The sequence below is a fragment of the Apteryx mantelli genome, chromosome 2 (genome assembly GCF_036417845.1).
Source record: "Apteryx mantelli isolate bAptMan1 chromosome 2, bAptMan1.hap1, whole genome shotgun sequence".
Classification (NCBI taxonomy): domain Eukaryota; kingdom Metazoa; phylum Chordata; class Aves; order Apterygiformes; family Apterygidae; genus Apteryx; species Apteryx mantelli.
This window is the reverse complement of record NC_089979.1, coordinates 169,775,466-169,795,666: the sequence shown is the minus strand read 5'-3', so window position 1 is coordinate 169,795,666 and position 20,201 is coordinate 169,775,466. Positions and strand designations below refer to the sequence as shown.

The 20,201-nt window shown below is 46.0% G+C and overlaps 2 protein-coding genes across 4 annotated transcripts in view; both read left to right on the top strand.

Annotated features, from left to right (window-relative positions):
* The first annotated feature begins 3,513 nt into the window (after positions 1-3,513).
* IBA57 (iron-sulfur cluster assembly factor IBA57) lies at positions 3,514-10,483 on the top strand. The gene is made up of 3 exons (XM_067292044.1): positions 3,514-3,842; positions 4,754-5,100; positions 7,545-10,483. Exons 1-3 carry the CDS (start codon positions 3,514-3,516, stop codon positions 7,934-7,936), a joined length of 1,068 nt encoding a protein of 355 aa, XP_067148145.1. The 3' UTR covers positions 7,937-10,483.
* Positions 10,484-13,610: 3,127 nt separating this feature from the next.
* Positions 13,611-20,201, top strand: part of LOC106483824 (meiosis-specific coiled-coil domain-containing protein MEIOC-like) — a 39,247-nt gene continuing 32,656 nt past the window's right edge. For 2 of the 3 annotated variants that reach the window (XM_067292040.1, XM_067292039.1), the window contains exon 1: positions 17,097-17,113. The gene's annotated coding sequence lies outside the window, so the exon portion shown is untranslated. Of the gene's footprint in view, positions 13,633-17,096; positions 17,114-20,201 lie in introns of those variants that run through there. The other variant, XM_067292041.1, reaches the window with a different exon arrangement.

The window sequence follows — 20,201 nt, the reverse complement described above, 5'->3', positions numbered from 1 at the left end:
GCTCAGGCGGCGGGACGGAGAGGGCTGTGGGTCAGGCGGCGGGACGGAGAGGGTCGGCGACTGCGCCTGGGAGCTCTGAACGCAGCAGAAAGCCCATGTGGCATCATGCCACACTTGTCGCTCGAAGCGCAGCAGGTCAGATGCAAACTCAGCATCAAATGTTACCAGCAAGGGAGATGACATTACTCAGTCTCACACTATTAATCCTCCAGGAGAGTATTAGCCAAGTAAGGAATTTATTGTCATGAATCAGGGCAAGAGTATTTGACCTTTACAAGCAGTGCTGAGCAGTGCAAACCCCTACGAAGATAAAATCTTGCTGGCTTCAGAACGGGCCAAGAGCTTAGAAAAAAGGAGAGAGTTCACCAAAGTGCTTTTTTCCCCATTTTCTAACTTTTTAAAATTCATCTGGAGCTGAAAAGCTCAGGCACACGCTGTGAGATGAAAAATGAGAGGCGGTGGCAGGCCCCACCGGGAAGGACAACGTGCTCTGCTCTTCCCTGCCAAGATCGTGGAGCAGCCCTGGCCGTGAGGAACGACAAGGGTCACTGGAGCAAGCTGTCCCCGCGTTTGGCTAAATCGGAGCAATCGGCTCATTCGGCCCCACGCGTTCACAGCAATTCTCGTGTAAGCTGCCTGCTGGAGACGCTCACTGAGTCCTGCTGCATTAGCGGGGTTTAAAGTCACTGTAACTTCATCCAAATGAAGTGTTAAACCACGGATGTGGAGGAGGGGGAAGAGGCCGGCAGATGAATTTTGCCAGGCAAATTCTCTGCTCTAGTAACCCCGTGTGTGCCAAACTCATCTAAAGGAAAGCTCCAGGAATCACGTTGTGCCTGTGACTAGGTTTCAGGTCACTGACATTTAGCTAATGTGCGAAGCCTTCAAGTTCATCATTTATACTCGCTTTACAACCACTGGCACAAAAGAGGCCTCTCGAAGCACAAAGCATATTATCCGTGGGTAGATCTCTAACATACTGCTGCTGGGTTTTATTTTCTGATATTTCAGAGAGTTAAACTGGCTCACGGAGGGGTCTGGCACATGCTAGGTCTGGCTGAAAGCAGCAGGAGCTGTGGGCGGTCAGGAGTGCAGGCATGGCAGCGAGGAGGTGTCCCCTTTTCAGCAGCAACCAGTCGCTGCGTGGGCTCGCCTTGAAATGAAACCTGACCCCGAATCCAGCGTCAGGTCTTAGGATCAGTTTGAAAGCACCGCAGCCACCTAATGTGAAGCGCTGTCCCTCTATCAGCTTTGTGCTGTGGATAAAAATTGGGTAGAGAGACAGAAAGAAACGAGCCAGTTTGTTGTGCTGCATCCTACAAGTCCGAGGTTTTCCTTTTGAAAGGCAACAAGGAACCACCGGGCACATTTAAATACTACTTTATGGGCAGCATAACTGTGCCAAAAGGAAAGAGATCCCAGAGGAAAGTGAATCAAAGCTGTAAAAAAGGAAAAAGACTCAGAAATTGCCTTCATGGTTCTCTTCCATTTCTACTTGTCTTTCTATTGCCACTCAACCCCTTTTTACCCTCCTGGGTAGACAGGGGCCAAAGCTGGATCCAGCTGTTGGATCCAGCTGTGGGTCCTGTTTGTACACAGCGCATTTTAGACCCTGGCGTTTCAGCTCAGTTGTAATTCCAAATATGTGACTTCCCCCCCTTTTTCTGGATGTCTAAAAAGCAAAGAGCAGTGCATATTCCTGTCACATCCAGGAAGAGAAAAGTCTCTGCATCTTCAGCCCTGGTTTAAAGGAAGACAGGTTTCCAAAGCCCCTTTTTTCGTATGCAGCACAGAGGGACGATGCAACTAGCTTAAGGCCACGCGGAAAGGGCTCTAACTACCGGCGTGTCCTGCCAGCCGCTTCTTTCATGCCCTGCGCGCGCCGAGCAGCCTCCGCACACGTGCCAGCAGCCGGGCAGAGCGTGTTTGCATGCCCGAGGTCACCTCAGATCACATCCGCTGCCTGTTTTTAATCCCTCCTCCTGCTCTGTTTACGCAGCTGTCCGACAAGCGTTCCCTCTGAGCCGTGGACAGCGCCGAATTCGGAGTCGGCTGGGCCGCGCTGCTCGCCGCGGGGCACCGCCGGGTGCAGACCTCTTCCCGCGCCCCGAGATGGTGACGTGTGACAGCACACGATAATTTTATCACCGCTGGTGCACACGGAGAGCGGTCCGGCCCTGCCTCGACGGCCGGCTGGTGGAACGTGCTGCCTGCTGCCGGCGAGTTTGCAGCTCCCCAAAAATGCGTCCCTTTGCTCATAGTTTTACATGCAGCGGCCCGCGGCTCTGTGCTGGCCCTCGGCACCGGCGTTGCCTTTGAGCAGGGTTCGTTTTCGGCCCGCTGATCTCTCTGCCCACACAGCTGTGGGAGCGCTGGTGGTGGCAGCAGCAAGGGGGGAGAACGGGCTTAAACGGGCTCAGGGCACCTTGCTCCATGCTTCTAACGTGGGGCTTTTTACCTCAATGCAATGCAACATAATAGAAATTCCCACTGTCAAACCTTATAGTTTATTCTAGAACAAAGCAGTGACGACTTTACTCTGTTAAAAGAGGAGGGGGCTGCAGAAGGGTCCTATAGAAACAGAAGAAGCAACAGCGCATGAAAATAGAATGGAAAAAAAGAGCCTTTGGCACGGCAGTGCTTTCCAGTGCGCTGGCCAAAATATCACTGGAGGAGACTGGGTATGTACCCTATCTACCCTTAGTTTCCAGAGGATTAAAGGCTCAGCAGAGAAAGGAATGACTAAGGGGACAGGCACGCCGCAAGCAGCCAGAAGAGCTGCGGCGAGGTAGTCCGGGTACTCGCCAAGAAATCAGACAATAAAGAAATAAACAGTAGGCTGGTTTATTTTAAGCTGTTTCCTTTACTTCCTTCAGAGCTCAGGTCATATTTCTGCTCGGGGGCGTTGGCAGGTAAATAGGATCTCAACCGTATTTCCAAAGCTCCGGAGAAAACCGGTGCAGCGGTGAAGTGATCCTGCCAAAGAGAAGCGCTCCGCCTACAGAATCAAAAGCGGTGACATTTTTATATTGATGTGCCTTAAAGCCCCGGGTGACACACAGGAAACTGTCATTTCCACAGGATACCCAGGTTCAGAGGACACCCCCTCTTTATTCCTCTTTCTGGCCCCCACACAACTGTCACAGGCACCCGAGGCACAGCGGGGAGACGCCGCAGGGGCACCCGGTGCGGCCCGCCGGTGCGGAGGGCAGAGCTAAGGGTGCCCAGGAGCAGCTTGGCAATTTTTTTCCTAAACTCTTCCGGCTCAAACGCCCCCACCCCGAGGCGAGGGGCGTTTTCACACAGGACAGCGCCGGGCTAGCGGAGCTGCGCAACGCGCCTCAGGGCTGGAGCGGCCGGGGCGGGGCCGGGGTGGGAGAGGGGCGGGGCCTGCAGCGCCCGTGCGCCGCCAGCAGGCGGCACCCTGACCCGCTCGGACACACACAAGATGGCGGCGGCAGCGGCTGCCGCGGGGCCGCCGTGACGGAGCGCCGGCCGGCCTGCCTTGCCGCCATGTTGGTGAGGGCGGGCGGCGGCGCGGCGGCGGGCCTGCGCGGGCTGTGGCGGCGCGGCGGGAGCGGGGCCGGGGCCGGGGGGGGCGGCGCCGCCTGCTCCTCTCCCTCCCTGCCGGTGGCCACCGCCGCCGCCTGCTTCCCGCTGGGCCGCGCGCTGCTGCGCGTGCGGGGCCCCGAGGCCGCCCTCTTCCTCCAGGGGCTCCTCACCAACGACGTCACGCAGCTCGCGGGGGGCGGGCCGCCCGCCGCCGCGGCCCCGCCGCGCGCCCTCTACGCGCATGCGCTCAACGCCCAAGGCCGCTGCCTCTATGACCTCATCCTCTACAGGTGAGACCAAGCGGCCGGGGGGGGGAGCCGGGAGAGACCACGGCGAGGCGGCGGGGGAGGGGGGGGCGGGCTCGCCGGAGGCCGCGCTGTTGCCATGGAGACGGAGCAGCCGCGGCCTCCCGTGGTGGGGGGCTCCGCGATCCCCTTTCCTCCCCCCATGGCTCTCCCTTTGCTTCCGTGCTTTGGGAGAGAAATCCCCCGTGTAAAAAGGATATATTTGGACTATATCTGAAGCAAGTGCTTCGGGTTTTCCCCTGCCTTACAGTTAATATAGTCATTTACGTGACCGCAAGCTAGGCAGGAATATAATAATTATATGGTGCGGCCACTTACCGCGTAAATCAGTGCAACATCAGGCTCTTGCCTGTCGTCAGCTCACTTTAATGCTGTGGTAACTAGTGCGAGACGCAGCTAAACGAAACACTAGGCTTTGTCCAGTAATAGCATTGCCAGGCCCTTCCCCGAGCTGCTTTCAGTCAGGAAGGAATAACGGGTGGGTGAGGGGGAAAAAAGGGCACGTCGCTATTGGAAAGGGACAGTAATATCGAACGTGATATTTGAAGCTCTTCAGCATCGCTCGTCAGTAATTCCAGCTTTCCCCCCTCTTTGAAAGTCAGATTAGCGCCAGCGCTAGCGAATAAAGCAGGGAAGGGCTCAGTGTAAAATACGGCCCGTTTCTTTCGTCGTGGGAGGTGGGGGCATTTTTTGTTAGAGAAGAGCAGAACTGATGGCAGAAAAAGTAAGATTCGGGTATTTTACTGAAGCGAGGTTAGTGCCGTTCCCGCGCGCGCCAGCAGCGTTCAGTGTAATTCCTCGGATGGCTGGATCGGGACCGGGATCAGGATGAAGAGCGCCTGCTCGCTCCGTGGCGGAGCTGCGGCTTCTGACCTGTGTGCGCGTTACTTTTCTAGGCTCCACGAGCGGCCGGAAGAAGAGCCGCACATCCTGCTGGAGTGCGACAGCACCGTGCTCGACGCCGTACAAAAACATCTGAAACTGTACAAGATCCGGAGGAAAGTCAGCATTGCCCCCTGCCTCGACCTCTCTTTGTGGGCCGTTATCCCCAGGGAGCGGCCTGGAGACATTGCCGGTTCCCTCAACAAATGCGCAGACCAAACTCTGGTTTTAACTCCCGACCCCAGAACAGAAGTCATGGGCTGGAGACTGATTACAAAAAAAGAAGCAAATCTACTAGATATTATCCCTGGAAGTCATATTGGAAATATTCAGGATTACCACAGGCACAGGTATAAACAAGGTAAAGCCAAGTCCTGTTTTACGCTCCGTGTTATTGGATTTTGGAAAATAAATTATTATGAAGAATCCATGCTCTAATATAGGACAGTGGAAGAAATTATAAAAGCTGCAATGATATGCCCGAATGTTTAACATGTTCATATGTTCAATAATTGTTTACTATTTTGAGGATAGAATTGATCCAATAGTTACAATTTTATCTTGTGGCAGAATCAATATTTGAGTACAGTTTCCCATTACAAAGGTTATGGGACTGTGGGCCAAGAACACTAACAGGAGAAAAAACAGGATTAGTCATTTTCTTAGAGTAAAACTTCCTTGGTTTGTGTCATCATGATTATTTTTGGATTACACACAGCCTACGTGTTTTCTCTGTTGCTAAGGAAATAAAAGGAAACACTCTTAAGTTACTTCCCTAAAAATATGTTGTTGGATTCATGGAGTTAATTCAGAAGCCGAAGGAGTGTTTGATCTGAGAGGGAACCTGACGGTGAGAGCCCCTGTGCCCATGCAGGGCTCCCATTGCTCTTACTATGTCTGCACAGATAGTGGATTAAATTAATTGGTGGGCTGAAAGATGATGGTCCTCCGCACATAAACACTGATTGTAAGCTCAGTCTATCTGGTACAGAAAAGCAGGGGAAAGTTTGAGCAACTGTTAATGGGCCAAACCGGACTTGACCGTGGTGGTATGACACCTTTCTGATATACCAGCGCTAGTCTTGCGTGCTGCTGCAGAAAGCTGGGTCCAGCGGTCTGCTTCGAAAAACTAATATTGTTGTGGTGTTGGTCAAAAAAAGTGTGCAGTTGTAGCTACTTACGCAGACATTCATCAAGGATCAAAGACTGTGTGTGGATGGGGGTGATACCCTGCACGTGGCCGCACTGACATTGGTAGCGGGGAAGCAGCTGGACATGTGTTCCTCACATTGGCAAAAAACCAACCAACCAAAACTCATGCGTTTTTGACTATATAAGCACGGGAAGAGGGAGTAAGAATAAGAGTGTATCTTTTATCTCAGCATCTCATAGTGTATATGCATAGAATATTGTTCACAGTTGGCATCCGTGCTTTAAAAAAGATATGAAAGAGGATGTGAAAAAGATGCCCTAGTGATTTGAGGAACTGAAAAAATCTTATAGCTGGCAAGGTGAGAACCTTGATAAGGATTTCATGAAAAAGATAGATGGTCACCAAGTCCTCCTCTTGTATAGGAAGAAAATGCCAGGTTTTGGAGGGCTTTTTAAATTCCCAGGGAATGGGGATCAAGAAACAATGGTTGGAAGGTAAAGACAGACAAAACTGTATTCATATTTTCCAATTTGCTCTTAGTTCTGAGAGGGGGTTTTAGAACAAACTACCCGTGGAGAGAAACGGGCCTCCATCAGCTGGTATCTTCTAGCAGAAAATAGATGTGTTTCTGTAAGCTGTGCTTCAGCCAGACAGGTTATACCTTGCCCAAATGCTGGAAGTGTAATGGGCTTGATAGACTGGCAGTCAAACTGGATGATCTAATGGTCCTGTTTCATCTCCGACCATTAGGAACCCATGACTAGAGGTTGGCCTCTGAAAACATTAAGATTTTGAATTTTACGGTTTCATTATCCAAGCTAGCCCTTAATTTTAGGTTTAATCAATAAAAAAAGAGGATTTGGGGGCTGTTATTCTGAGGTTCAAAGTGTCTGAAATTTTGAGAAATTGACACTTGCTGATTGCGGAAGATGATGAAAAATAGTGTTTAAAGCACTGTTTTATCCAAGAATTTTCTGGTTCTGAATTACAAGGAGCATCACTTTCAGTAGATCCACCATGTGATCCCTTCAGTAATTCTACAGGACGATATGCTTATTTTCTAACAAAAAATAGTGACCATTTCATAAAGCTGTTGTCTGTAGTTTTGTTTTTAAACCTTTCCTGTCCTCTTTCCCATATACTCTGAAATTTAGGATAAAAGATAAAATTTAGTATTGTTTATTACTACAGAAGCAGTCACAGAAGCATTTGTAGTTGGCCAACTTATGTTCATTAGACAGCTTTGAATAAAATAACTCTTACTGCCATTAAAGTCTATTTAGAGGATGTGGTGAGAAGAATATTGCCATTGGTATTAAATGTATGTTGATGCCTTTATATGTGAGTCCACATAGTTCTGGGTGCTTTGAATTTCCACTGGTACACTTAGGAAGTGCTTTAAGCCTCGTGAAATTAGGTTCTAGTGCAGTTTTCTGTTTACCTTTAAAAATAATCTTTGCTAGCCGTGATCATTCATGGCTAGTGATTTCATTTAGGCCCAAACTGGAGTACTGGAAAGCCCATTATTTCACATTGCTGCTTCTCGCTTACAGGTTATCTTGGTTTTATAACACACAGAGGAGACATACCCCTGAAATCTAGAATACTGCGTATCTTACCATATTTACCTGTTGGTTTTACTCTTTTCCTAGGAATTCCTGAAGGTGTGAAAGATCTCCCTCCCGGAGTAGCCCTCCCACTGGAATCAAACCTGGCCTACATGAATGGTATCAGCTTTACCAAAGGTTGTTACATTGGACAGGAGTTAACAGCCAGAACCCATCACATGGGTGTCATTCGCAAACGTCTGTTGCCAGTTCAGTTTTCGGCTTCTCTTCCCCTGCAAAGTATTCCTGAGGGTGCCGAGATCTTAACTGAATCGGGAAAGTCAGCTGGCAAGTTCCGCGCTGGAGGAGATGAACTTGGTATAGCTTTGCTGAGGCTTGCTAACATAAATGAACCACTTTGCCTCAATATGCCAGGTGATAAAGTGAAGCTCACTGCAACTATACCTGAGTGGTGGCCAAAACCCGCTGGTAAATAACTGAGGAACCACTTTTTGCACAGTTGCCTTATTGAGAATATCTTTTTGTCTGACGAGCTTTTCGAAGGTAACTCTGCCTTCAGCTTCTGTTTGCAGTGTTTGAGTGGAGAGTGTATTAGCAGCATCCTTCAAATCAGGACTGAACAGCAGGAACCCAAACCAGCAGTGAGTCGCTGATGGAAGGAGAATAATCTGTTAACACTTTGTGGAGAGATCCTTGGAGGATAAAGCACACAGGGAAGCGTGTAAAATTCAGTTTCTCTGACTGCTCCATTAAGAAGTGTAGGGGTAAGTGGGACTGGGCTTTTCTAGGCAATGAAACGTGGAAGATCCTTGACTTGACCATAGCACCCTCATGGTCCGACCACTTTCTCTAATATGCACAAAATTACCTCTGAAGGAGGGCAGAGAGAGGCTGGTTACTGCTGCCTACACCTGACATAGGGAAAATCAGAGTAAAGCTCGTTATCTTGGTACTGGTTCCCCTTGCATACAGCAAGATTGCTTAAGTTATTTACAGAAGAATATAAAAGACTGGACTACGCTGGCATCTAGTGGGGATGTTCAGCAGGCTAGCTTTATGTCAGGGTGCCCGATATTTATTTAGATGGTGCCGCGTGCTGTTGGATTGGACTCCTGCTGAATTTTTAGTCCACCGTTCACTAGATCGAATTGTATTCTGAGTATGGTGCTGTGTGTACTGAGACACTGAAAGAAGTGATAGGAGTTTCGTTATTGTACGTACTGAATGTTTCTGTTCAGAATAACCATTCTGTGGTATTACAAATTATTTAATTGAGAGCATGCTTGCTACACTTATGTTTGCATAAGATACATCTTTATCATACTCAGGCTAAAGTGTTCATTGCAAAATACTCCTTGCATTGAGCTTCTTATTAAACTTGCTGGTTGGATGGATATTTTTTCCCATCACTATTGCTGCCAGTTGTGTTCAGGGAGAAGCAGGCCTTGTACTTCACGTTTCAGATCTCGCTTTCGATACCTCACCACGCTGAAAAACGCGGGAAAGCCCTCAAAGGTCCCTGTCCATTTCCCTGCTGCGGGGCCAGCAGAGGGAGCACAGCCAGCAGCAGTCTGCAGTGGAGCTGCACTGCAGTTCCTCATCTTCGTCTTGCACACACCGTTTCCCCCTCTTTCAGTGAGGAATGTGATATTTTACAGAAGTGCATTGGTACATGTCCCGCAGTGACTCTATTATACTGGTGTACTGGTGCCTGGCAGGAGTAAGCTATTGCTAGAAGCAGCTTCCCTCCAGTGTAGCTAATTCAGCTGCCAACAACAGTCGAGGGGGTTTGTTGGCATCCTCCTAATTTGGATGTGTGCAAGGTTACCTAGGAGGAAAGCTTCCTTGCACAGGGGATTGCACTGTTTTATTTATGCCAGCACAGCTGATAACGAGGGAGGTACCGAAATAAAAGTGTTGTGATTAAAGGCACGAAACACTAGGATGACGTGCTCTGAATCTTAAGAAAGATCCTTGAAGCCTTCAGCAGGTAGGTTACATCACTTTTTCCATGTAACCGCTGCAAAGCTGGTGAAGGGACAGCACGTCCCCATCTCAATGTGAGATGCTTTCTGCTTCCTTTAGTGCAAGCTGCAGTCTCTGGAGAAGTGCGTGCTACTACTGAAGGGCACAGCGCTGCCCTGGGTGAAAAGCAAACTGGAGGATACCAAGCAGAACCCGTCCAGGTCCTTGTGGGTCTCATGCACCCTTTTCACAACCCTGTCAGCATCTTGCTTTTTGCTTAGCTTGGTGTTCCTGACTGAGGGTTTTCTCCACACTCACTTTTCTGGCTTCTTCACTGCCACTCTTGTTCTCCTAGGAGCTCTCTGCGGCCTCCACACGAAAAGGCTCTCTTTGGCCAGTCCCTGCTGCTGTCTCTAGCTGAGGTTTTCTCCATCTATCCTCCCCTGTGGGTATTCAGAACAGCCCAGTACTTCAAGATTTCTTTGGCTGCTGCTTTTTTTTCTGGCTCCTGCTGCTCTTCTGTCTTTGCACTTGTTCCTGCTTCCACAATCAACTTATTCCTCTCTTTGCTCTCCAAAGCCAGCCAGCTCTGTGCCTCCTCACCCTGTCAACCTGTGCTAATTTATAAGTATTTTTATATTATAATAAACCCATTATGTGTCCAGTGTTGAAATGGTATATGTGAAGAAGTGGGTGATGAGAGAGACGAGTAGCTGAGATCCCATTCTGGCAAAAGAAGAGTTCTTGTATACATATTTGTAATAAAAACCACCCAAAGCACATTCTGTCACTGTATTGCTGTAGCCATTACTGTGAAGGAAATTTATCTGTGAAAGATGCTCGTATTGGTCAAAACTCCTTATGCTTGCTGTAAAATGATTCTGTGGAATATCTCATTAAAAGTTGATTGTATCAGTAATTTTAAATCTACATGTCTGAAAGAAAAGAGACACAACCTTTTATTTACTTAGTGTGAAGATATATAATGGAGTAGTGGTGGTTTTTTTGTGTTGTTTGCTGACAATAAACACATCCCCAAAGAGCTTTAGCTCAGGATATTTCTTTAGACTGTGTGTTACCTCTTTGTCAGGTTTTAGATTGCTAACAAAGTCTTTCTGCTGGAAAAAGAAATTAAACTGTAGTGCTTTGCACGTTCTGGATCCTCTGACTGTGACAAAGGCAGGACTGTGCTGCCTGCGTTCACGCTGGTCTGCCAGGAGCAGCTTTTCCTCCCAGCCGCCCATTGTGCAAAGTCCTCGCAGAATAGTTACATTGTGCTACTATATATGCAGCATGAATAAACACTACATTTCTTCCATTTGGGGAAGCCATACGTATCTTTTCTGCTGCACACACATTTCTTTTGCCTTCCCAAGTATTTGAAAGGCTTTTATGTTACCAACAGCTGCATTTTTCAGGGTGCAGGATGCTTAGACCCAGGATGCACATGCAGGTTGATTTTTTTTTCAGAGGTACTAGATGACTTCTGGAGGTGAGAAAGGATGTAGCAGGTATCGGAGGGGCAGCCCCGATCCACCCTCTCCTGTTTTATCTTTATTCTCCCTTCCAGCCTGCTCCATCATTCATGTATTCAGCTGTGCTGGGGCTGCAAGGTCAGGGTATCAGTTGTCCTGGTCTGAGGTTGCCGTGGCGTATGCCTTATGGACAGTGAATAGTGGAGTAAATCACGTTCAGCTAAGGTGGACTGAATGAAGTGCAAGAAGAAATCTATTGCGGACTGAAGGTATGAAAGGTAACCTAATTAAATGCTAAGTGGAGCTATTAAAAATGGGGGAAAAGACCACTGAACTTCTTTCTGTTAGTCACATCACCTAAACGTTTGCAATGTCCTCAGAGGCACTTTTAATAATCTCCGCAGGAATGCGGAAAACCTGTAGAGAAACAAACCACTGGAGCGCTATGGTTTGCACGGCCTGACACCTGCACAGAGCCCAGGCTAAATATTAAGGATTGCCTCACTAAATGCTCTTTTCTCAATTGCTGATATCCTTATCCATCTTTAAATGCTTGCTCAGAAACTCCCAGCCAGATGGAGACAGCAAGAAATAGAGACATCTGCACTCGACCCCTTACCGTCCCTTTGCAGCCTGGGGAGAGAAGGAGCACAAGGATATTAAGACTTTAAAGACTAAAAGCCCAGGGTAGCGCAGCTGCGAGCATTTACCGTTCAGACACCAACGGGTAGGTGAGGCCAACCCCGCACCAGGTGTTTGTCTCAGACTAGATATCACCAGCCCATCCTCAGCCAAAACGGTTCAACATTTGTAAATAGGAGGTGGAGGGCAGCCTCTTGCTGTGACTTGCTTTAAAGGTGTTGAAGAAATTGCTGGGCTTTGCGACCTGGAGCAGGGACTTGAAAAGTGCCCAGGAAGAGGGGGAGGAGATGGTGTGTCATTTCTGTCAGAAAAATGTCCTTAAGGGGGGTTAAGTTGTAAATGCGTTGTCAGCTCCTGAGCATTTTTCCCTGGGTCTCGGAGCCGGGCAACGTGTCTCCTGTGCTGTGCGCAGGCAGCGTAGGAGTTGGAGCCGTGCTGAGACGAGGAGTCACAGGGCAACAGAGGTGGCACCTGCGACGGGAAATTGGGAGCCTGGACTCGGAGGAGAAAGGATCAGGCTGGGAGCGACAGGTATTGTCTGCCCTAACCCTCTCGATTTGCCACCAAAATGAACGTGTGCTTCACGCCTTCACCCAGCCCTGCCTCAGTTCCCCTCTGCAAAAAGGCAATAGCAATGTTCCTCATTTTCCCCCAAGGGCACGATAAAAATAAATTGAATAATGTTCATAAAGCACACGAATATCGCTGTAAGGGGAGCTGTGGGATGGCTGATGAGCAGATTGACATTTCTGCCTTCGGAGAGGGTTTGAACCGCCCGCAGTAAATAAAGCTTGGGGCTGCACACTGAACAACGAGGAGGAAAATAATGGTTTAGTATCTGGTCACTGCCACACGTCTTGCGTGCTGAATGAGGCAAGGTCTTGTGGAAGAAGCGCTGCATGACTACGTAATTAAACATTATATATAATGGTTGTGCACAACAGGAGTGAATTAGGGCCACATGGAGAACTTTAATTCCAGTATTTAACTTTTAAGCGTTACAGCCTTCATTATGTTCTTTATAGTTACTGCATATGTTACTGAAAATTAATAGTGCACCGTTTTTGTGCACTGTTTGCTTTAGGAGCTTTCCTTAGTCCTTCTGTTAAGGATTGAGTCCGGCACGCGTTCAGGAGCGTTATTCCCCGAACAAACACCACAAGAGGAAGCTCCAAGCGTGCCCGTTTGCCTGGCAAGGCCAGGTTTGGGGGAAGAAACGGTAACTTTCACGAGAAGCAGCGGCGACCTTAGGGTCGGGCCGGCGGCGCGCAGCGCTGCCCCTCGTGAGGTAACGGCTGCCTCCGCGCAGGGCGGGAAAGCCAAGACCTGAGTAACGGCTCCACTCCTCCCCCCGCCCCGCTCCAGAATGGTTTCTCCCCCCCCCCCGCAATGCTTCACCCCCCCCTCCTCCTCGCCAAGTGGTTTCTCCCACCTATGGCCGTTGACCGAGCCCCCCCCCCCCGCCGCCTCTGCCGCCGCGCGCCGGGCGGGGCGGTGCCTGGCAGCGCGAGCGGGAAGCAGCGCGCGCTCGGAGCGGGGCGGGGCAAGGGGGGGGGAGGCTGCCGCGCTGCCCCTGCCCGCGCGCGCCGCGGCCGTTGGGGCGGCTCAGCGGCCAGCGGGGGGGGGCGCTGGCGGCGCGCGCTGCCCCTCACGGGGGTGGAGGGGGAGGGACGTGAGAGGGAGAATAAGATGGTGGCGAGTAGCGCCCAGCCTCTGGCTTCTCGGCCTGACGGGGCTTCCCGGTCAGAGGTGAGGCGGGGGCGCTGCCGCCCGGAGCCGGGGGGTGAAGGGGAACGATGAGGCGCTTCGCTCCTGAGGGGAGGAACCGGCCCTTTCGCTTGTGACGAGCGCCGCCGCTTTGTTGGGCTCCCTTGAGGCGAGGGGAACCCCTGTGGCTGCTGATAGAGCAGAGCGATGTAAATAAAGAACGTATCTGTGAAAATACAAGGCTGTTTTTCCGTTCCGCTTGTCTGTCACACGCACCTTGTCAGAGAGCTGTGCGCACTCAGAAGTTAAAGAGCTGCGAGCACTGTTGACACACCAAAAATGACTGATGTTTCTGAAGAGAGATAGCAGGAGCGAGCTGCGAAGTAAGCAAGTATTATAGCTTGAAATCCCAATAGGATAAGACAGGAATCGCTTTCTGAGACTGCTGAGGGGAATATATTGAAATGTTTGGTTTCAGGAGAAAGAAGGATTTTTTTTTCCCCCCTAATTGTTTCTGGAAGCAATGTTTGATTTTTTTTTTTCCCCCTTTTTAAATGTTTTAATTTCTTGTAGTAAAAAAAAAAAAAAAAAGTAAAAATTTGTCTTGATGTGGTGAGGGGTAAGGTATCCAGGAAAGTGAGTGCTATTACTTAAGCCTACTATACATACAGATGTTCTACTGTTATTAAAATGACTGCAATCTCCTATTTTAAAGGCACCATTAACAGAATGAGTTCACAGTGCAGTGGCCAGATTTATGCTAGGAGATTGCATCTGAGCATCTTTTTCTTTACACTGAATTATTTAAAGTTAGTAGATTTTCTTTTAAAAGACTCCTAACAGGTATTTGTAGCTTTATTAATATTTTGCATATATTGGTTAGTTGGTTAGCTGTTAATATTTTCCTGAAAACTTTGGTGTCTTTGGTGTATTAGGTGATTGCACAGATGAGTGTCACAAACACAGTGCATTCTTCAAAGCCTGTGATGTTTCTGCTTTTGTAGCAGGCGCATATTCTCCAGTGTTTTCAGTACAGCGTAATTTGGCAGCTTCTATTGACTTTTGCACAGCCATCATTGATGAAATTCAGCTCTGCTTAAATGCTTCTATATAGTCAGCAGGGGCATTTTGCATGTTATTTTGAGATATGGGTGTAGGTGCTAATACTAGTGACTTTGTAAAAATATTGTTGGGAGCCCATTTTTTTACCAGATTATGACTAAATTTTGGCTTCAAGCTATTCTGTCAGGCATTGCCCTTGTGTCTGCATTGTGTTTTGCTTTTACTTAGATAGCAAGTCCTCCAGAAAATACTGTCTTTCTGGAACATGCCGTTCTTAAGCTAGCGGAAATATTTTATGCCTGAACTGTTTTTGTGGACTCACATCTGGATTTTCTCTCTCTCCCTTTCTCTTGCCCAGGTCAAAGAAGTACAAAATTCTGCTTTTAGACTTCATTTATGGCTATTAGTGCCTATCTGCATTACTAAAATCAGTGCATGTTTTTCGGTATTATGTATGCTGTTGTAATGCTGGAAAGGTTTGAGCTTTCTCTGTTTCTTTAATTTCTGGTCAGAGCATGGCTTGAGGTCATAATTCTTTAAACACTTGAGTGCAATCCGCTTTATGGTGTACGTTGGTGTAAATACGCTATCGCTAACTAATAATGCTGTGTCTGATAGAATCTGTCAAAGAGTGTCAGTGAAGGAGGACCACGTTTGTCATCTGTGTGGATGAAAACATAAATGCGAACTGTCTACAGAGTTGCTATATTTTGGTGGAATGTTTAGCTGGATTTGCAAAGACAGGGTGGAGAGAAGGTGGGAGACAGTAAGGAAAACACATCTCCAGCTTTTAGAAAGATACTTAAAAGTCAATTGAATGTTTGAGATCTTAAACACTACTTGTGAATGTACTATAGTTTGAAATGTCTGGTGGTGGAATAACTGACTTACGGACTTATACTGCAGCTTGGAAACCCCTGCTTTAGATGTACCATTAATACAAGCATGTAGGTAGAACCCCGCTTTAAAAACAGCGAAGTATAACAATGCATCATCAAGAAGGAAGAGGCCTTATTCCAAAAGCCTAAATGTGGAAATTGATGTAAAAGCTTTCTACGCCATGTTTATGTATGTTGTTAGTCTTAAATGATTTTTGTCTACGTAAGACTTTTGGAGAAGCTGGAGAAGGACATTCGTGCTCTTTGAATACCTTTGCAGCTTCATATAGATAGTAATCAAAGGGAGAATAAGAATAACATTTAAACAAGGGCTGAGATTTTAGGAATGGGTGACCTCATTTCCTATTTACTGCTGTGTTAGAAAAGCTATATGGAAACATTTAAATAACATTTTGGGAATGTTACTTGCTGTGTGGCATTCTTTCTGCGGTGTTGCTTTTAGCAATGTTTTCACTGACACGAAACGTAGAAAATACTTTGGGAACAGACGATAACTTTAGACAAAGTCCTTTTTTCCAAAAAAAAAAAAAAATTTCATTTTTAGTCTGCTTGCATTAAATTGTTCAAGAATTTAAGACAATGATTTTTTGATATCTGCTCTAAATTCTAGCAGTCACAGAAGTTTTCTCTTGTTCTGTAAGATGGGTCTGTAGCATGATAAACACTTCAGTTTTACTGTTCAAGGCTAAGAATGTATGTTTTAGGTTTAACTCAACTAGCTTGAGTGTATGTTGAAGGGTGGCTTGAGTTTCTAGAAAAAAATAATCAGAGCTTGTTAGCTCTATGCTTTCTCTCTCATTCTAGTCCTGAAACTCTATAGAAATACTTGGCTAAAAACTGATTACCGTTCCCAGCAACCAAAATGTTTTCATATTATATCCGTTTTGGCAAGTTGATTGCTTTTGTGTTGTTTTCTTTGTAAAGATCAAAATAGTTCTCTTCCATTATCTCTGTGGACCTCTTAATTTACTTAAATTATATTATTTCTTTATTCTTGTTATAGCTTAAGAGTATGGTAGTGTGAGAGAATGTTCAGGATTCACTATCTGTCTGAATTAACAAGGCAAAGAATTGTGGGAAAATGATGGTGTTATTATGGAAAAAAGATGTGTAAAAGGTGATAATACGTGATAATGTAAAAGGTGATAATATGCCTAAAGAGATATATGACTGATAATGGGGAGAAGTTAAGTCAGGTACAGCACATGCATATTAATATGCAAGACAGCCTTTAAGTAAAATAATTTTATTTTTAATTCTTGTTACAGGAGCGATAGGGCAAATTGTGCAAGTCTTTCGTGGTTACTTAGCTAAGGTGAGCCAAATGATAGTTTTCAGTGGGGAAGATAGGAACAGCAATGGCAGTTCCATCATGACCACTGACAAAACATATATTTGAGCGAATTATTTTTTCATGTGGAAATGCCAGAACCCCAGAGGTACAAGGGACAAAGAAGTTGTTAGAGGAACTTTTGTGCATTTAAATACAATGCTAGAGCGCCTCATAGGTATTCATAGTTCCTCAGTAGGTAGTGCTTCCTGATGATGATTTTAAGTTAAGGTTTTGGAAGTACATGATCACCTGAGAGGAATTGCTTAGAAATTACTGCATGTGTGGGAAACAGAAGAAGGTGCATTTCAAAACCTTCGGTACACTTTTCTTCTTTCCAATCTGAGAAACAGTTCCTGGGTAAATTAGTTCGGATGTATTTCACGGGCAGTTCCCGTAAGCCTCTGTGTTAAGCAGACTGTTTCGAAGCCTCAGAGCTGGAGTCCTGGACCTTGTAGCTATTGCACAATAGAGGAAAGACTACAATTCCCATAGTACTTCCACATACTGGTACTCCAGTGACATCAGACATTACATGGCTGAGACTGGTTGTAAAGCAAGAAGACCAAAAATGTAAGCTCGGTGTTTCTTTCACTTCTGTAGCAGGGCCTTTGGCAGTGTGAAATCTTTGCGTGTTAGGGGAGGTTTGCAGGTGCTGCAGAGGTATTTAAAATGGAGTGTATCTGAAGAAAACATGAGGTGACATTTAAGGGCGAGCAATTTGTACTGTTTCTCTTGGTGTTAGTACAGCTTAGAGACTCCTCTATCTAGGAAAAGCTATGTGGAGTAATTGCTTAATGCCAGCGCTGCTATTTTGTCTTGAGGGGCCTTTTTCTTTCCCACAGCCTGAAATCTGCCTGCTGCTTTCTGCTGTTTTTGTCCTGCAGCTTCAGTGGGTGGAGCAGAGACGCTGTCCAGAGCCTGGCAACAGTTTCTGTGTGCGTATAGTAACTGAGGTGTGTAGCGGGTGTCCCATGGCAGCAATGTTAGGGAAGGTAAACGAGGTGCGGCGGTAGCACTGCTTCAGCGCTGGCTAGGCTACGCCACTGGACTCGAAAGCACCGGGATCAGCTGCTGCCGCTGCTGCAGTGCTTCGGTGTGTTCAGTTGGCATGTTTCAAAGCCTGTGCTGCCTTTGCTCCCTCGGTGGCCTGTGTCGGTGGAAGGAATGCATGCGGGGAATGGCTGGTGGTACCATCTGTGCGGGTTTGTCTTGAATGGAAGTTGATTCTCACAGTGGGAGTTGAGATTTGTGTGGAATTTATTGATCAGGTGAGATGCTTGCTGTCTGAAGTAACACTGATATTTTAGGAAGCTGGCAAGCAATTCGGCAAAGCAATTTTTTTGCAGTGTAATATTTGATAAGGGTGCTATAATGCTGTAGTTTAAAGTAACTGTGATAATTTATTTGCCTGACAGTGCCCAGCTTTTCACATGATTGCATATTATGAATGCCTGACACAGAAACATAATTCTCCAAACACAAGTGTCTCTTAGTGTTCACCACCAGAACCTTCTGATAGAGACAATGATGAGAGACTTACGAAGAGGATAGGAAACTTGGGAATACTTGCTGTCATCCCTACTCCGAGTAATTTAATAACTTTTCAACCAGGTAATAGTTCCCCCTTCGTTTCTGTGTTTCTGCAGTTTAGATCTGTTAAATGGTATTGTGACAGTATTTACTTAAGTCTGCAATCTCTGAGACCTCTATTACTGGAATTTCACAAGCTGAGGAAGTGGTCAAGTGGGAAAAGTAGCTTTATATCTGATCTTAGCAGTCTAATGAAAATAAGATAAAATCTCTATATAATGATATATAGTGTATATAGATCTTTGTACAACTGATAAAAATTCTATTTACTTGATTTGTAACTTCAAAGAGTTTGTTTTTTGTAACCTCAGAGTTTGTTTTGACACATTCAGTAATTGGCAATTTCATCATTTTCATGTTTGTTTAAAAACAACTTTAAAAATACATTTGGAACTGATTTTTTTTGATTTAGTGGAGTTTAAATTGTACTAGATAGTCCATCTATCAAACTGAATCTGGAAAAAATATTTAGTCAGTCACCAGTTGGAATTTTATATTCCTAAAATAAAAGGTTTACTGATAATATATTGAATCCTATTCTGAAGAAATATATATTTGAAATGATGTAATCTACAAATTGTGATTGGTTTTAATGCACTTAAACAGCTTCTACTCACTTTAAAAAGTCAAATAATCAGAAGGTAAAGTTAAAAACTCAGTATCTGTTTATTTAATACTCCCTTGTGTTTTCTTGCTCTACCAGAAGATAACGGAATGTGACACATGTTAAGAATTCCAAGGTGAGGGTGAATATATGCAGGTAGCTAATATGAAGTTCTGTTATATTTCCATGGAGCCTGCAGTGAATATGAAATCTGCTATTCACATACTTAAATATGTATTTGGTTACTCAGAGTATTTTGAATATTGTAGGCTGCTTAGAGATAAACATGTTAAAGTGGCTGTTTTTCCCCACGTAAGTAAAACTTCCCGTCATTAGTCCCAAATTTGAGCTTTTGGGTAATGGCATTTTGCACCTGACTTGGTCATAGTTCTTACAGTTGGTAACTTCATGTCAACGTTTCATGAAGGTGTTTTTTTATTATTATTACTATTTTTTAAGTTGGGGACTACTCCTTATGATGTCTTATAAACAAAAACCATGTGCTGAAACTCGAGAGAGTAAGGGCAGCAGGCATAAGCCACTGTTGCGGGAAAATGTAGTTGAAAATAGCAGGGCTCCAGTATTTGAAGTACTTGTGACTTTGGGCCACGGTTACAGTTTGTTTATGATTAAAATCAGCATAAGTAACTTTTTTTTCCCCTTAATTGAAATGAATTACAGACGAGGGCTTTGTTTCTAAGCTACCTGCTGGCAAATTACTCCTTATTTTTTCAAATTAATAAAACAAAAAACACAGTAAGTGTAGAGGTTAAAAATCTGAATTTCTGAATTATTAACTTTAGAAAAGGTTGAAGCTATAATAATGGCGCACGCTGTGTTCAAGGGTAATGCTTTCATTACCCCTTCCATAGGGGGCAAAGCAAGTTGCACAGAGGCACCAAAATCAGTAGAATGACTACAAGCGCTGAGGGGGCTCACTATTTACAAGTTAATTTGAAGTTTCTAGTGTTAGCTTTGAAAAGTGTTGAGGGGAAGATGCATCTTGTGGACATTCAAAATTTTTTATACTTTGTGTGAAGGATTAGGAGGATTTTTTTTTCCTCCTTCGGGGAAAATGAAGGTTAAATTGTTGAGCAGTCTGTCATTCCTCCTGTAAGTTTTGAACCATTGGTCAAATTCACTTAAACTGAGGGAGAGGCGAATAAATGTCTCGGCGATGATAAATTTCTGTAAATGCTGTAGAAGTAGACAGATTCACAGAAGGGAGGTCCAGATAGTGTCCTCCCGGAGAGAAAGGCCTTGGCATGGTTGTAACTGTTCAGTGTGGGCTGCTGGTCAGCACGCAGCTAAAACCAGTCCTGCCACAGTGGGCTCTTAGCTGATGGTCATTAGGACAAGCTGGGAGGGAGCGGAGACACTGGTGAGGCCAAGCGGATGTGGTATGGAAACTGCTGCTGGTGTGATTAGCTTCGGATAAGGCATGAATGCGTAGGAAGCCAGTTT

Excerpts from the sequence above, each read along its gene's own strand:
- IBA57 (XM_067292044.1), top strand. The coding sequence starts at position 3,514 with ATGTTGGTGAGGGCGGGCGGCGGCGCGGCGGCGGGCCTGCGCGGGCTG. Across the intron at positions 3,843-4,753 it reads TATGACCTCATCCTCTACAG|GCTCCACGAGCGGCCGGAAG; the intron begins GTGAGACCAAGC and ends TTACTTTTCTAG. Across the intron at positions 5,101-7,544 it reads CAGGCACAGGTATAAACAAG|GAATTCCTGAAGGTGTGAAA; the intron begins GTAAAGCCAAGT and ends CTCTTTTCCTAG.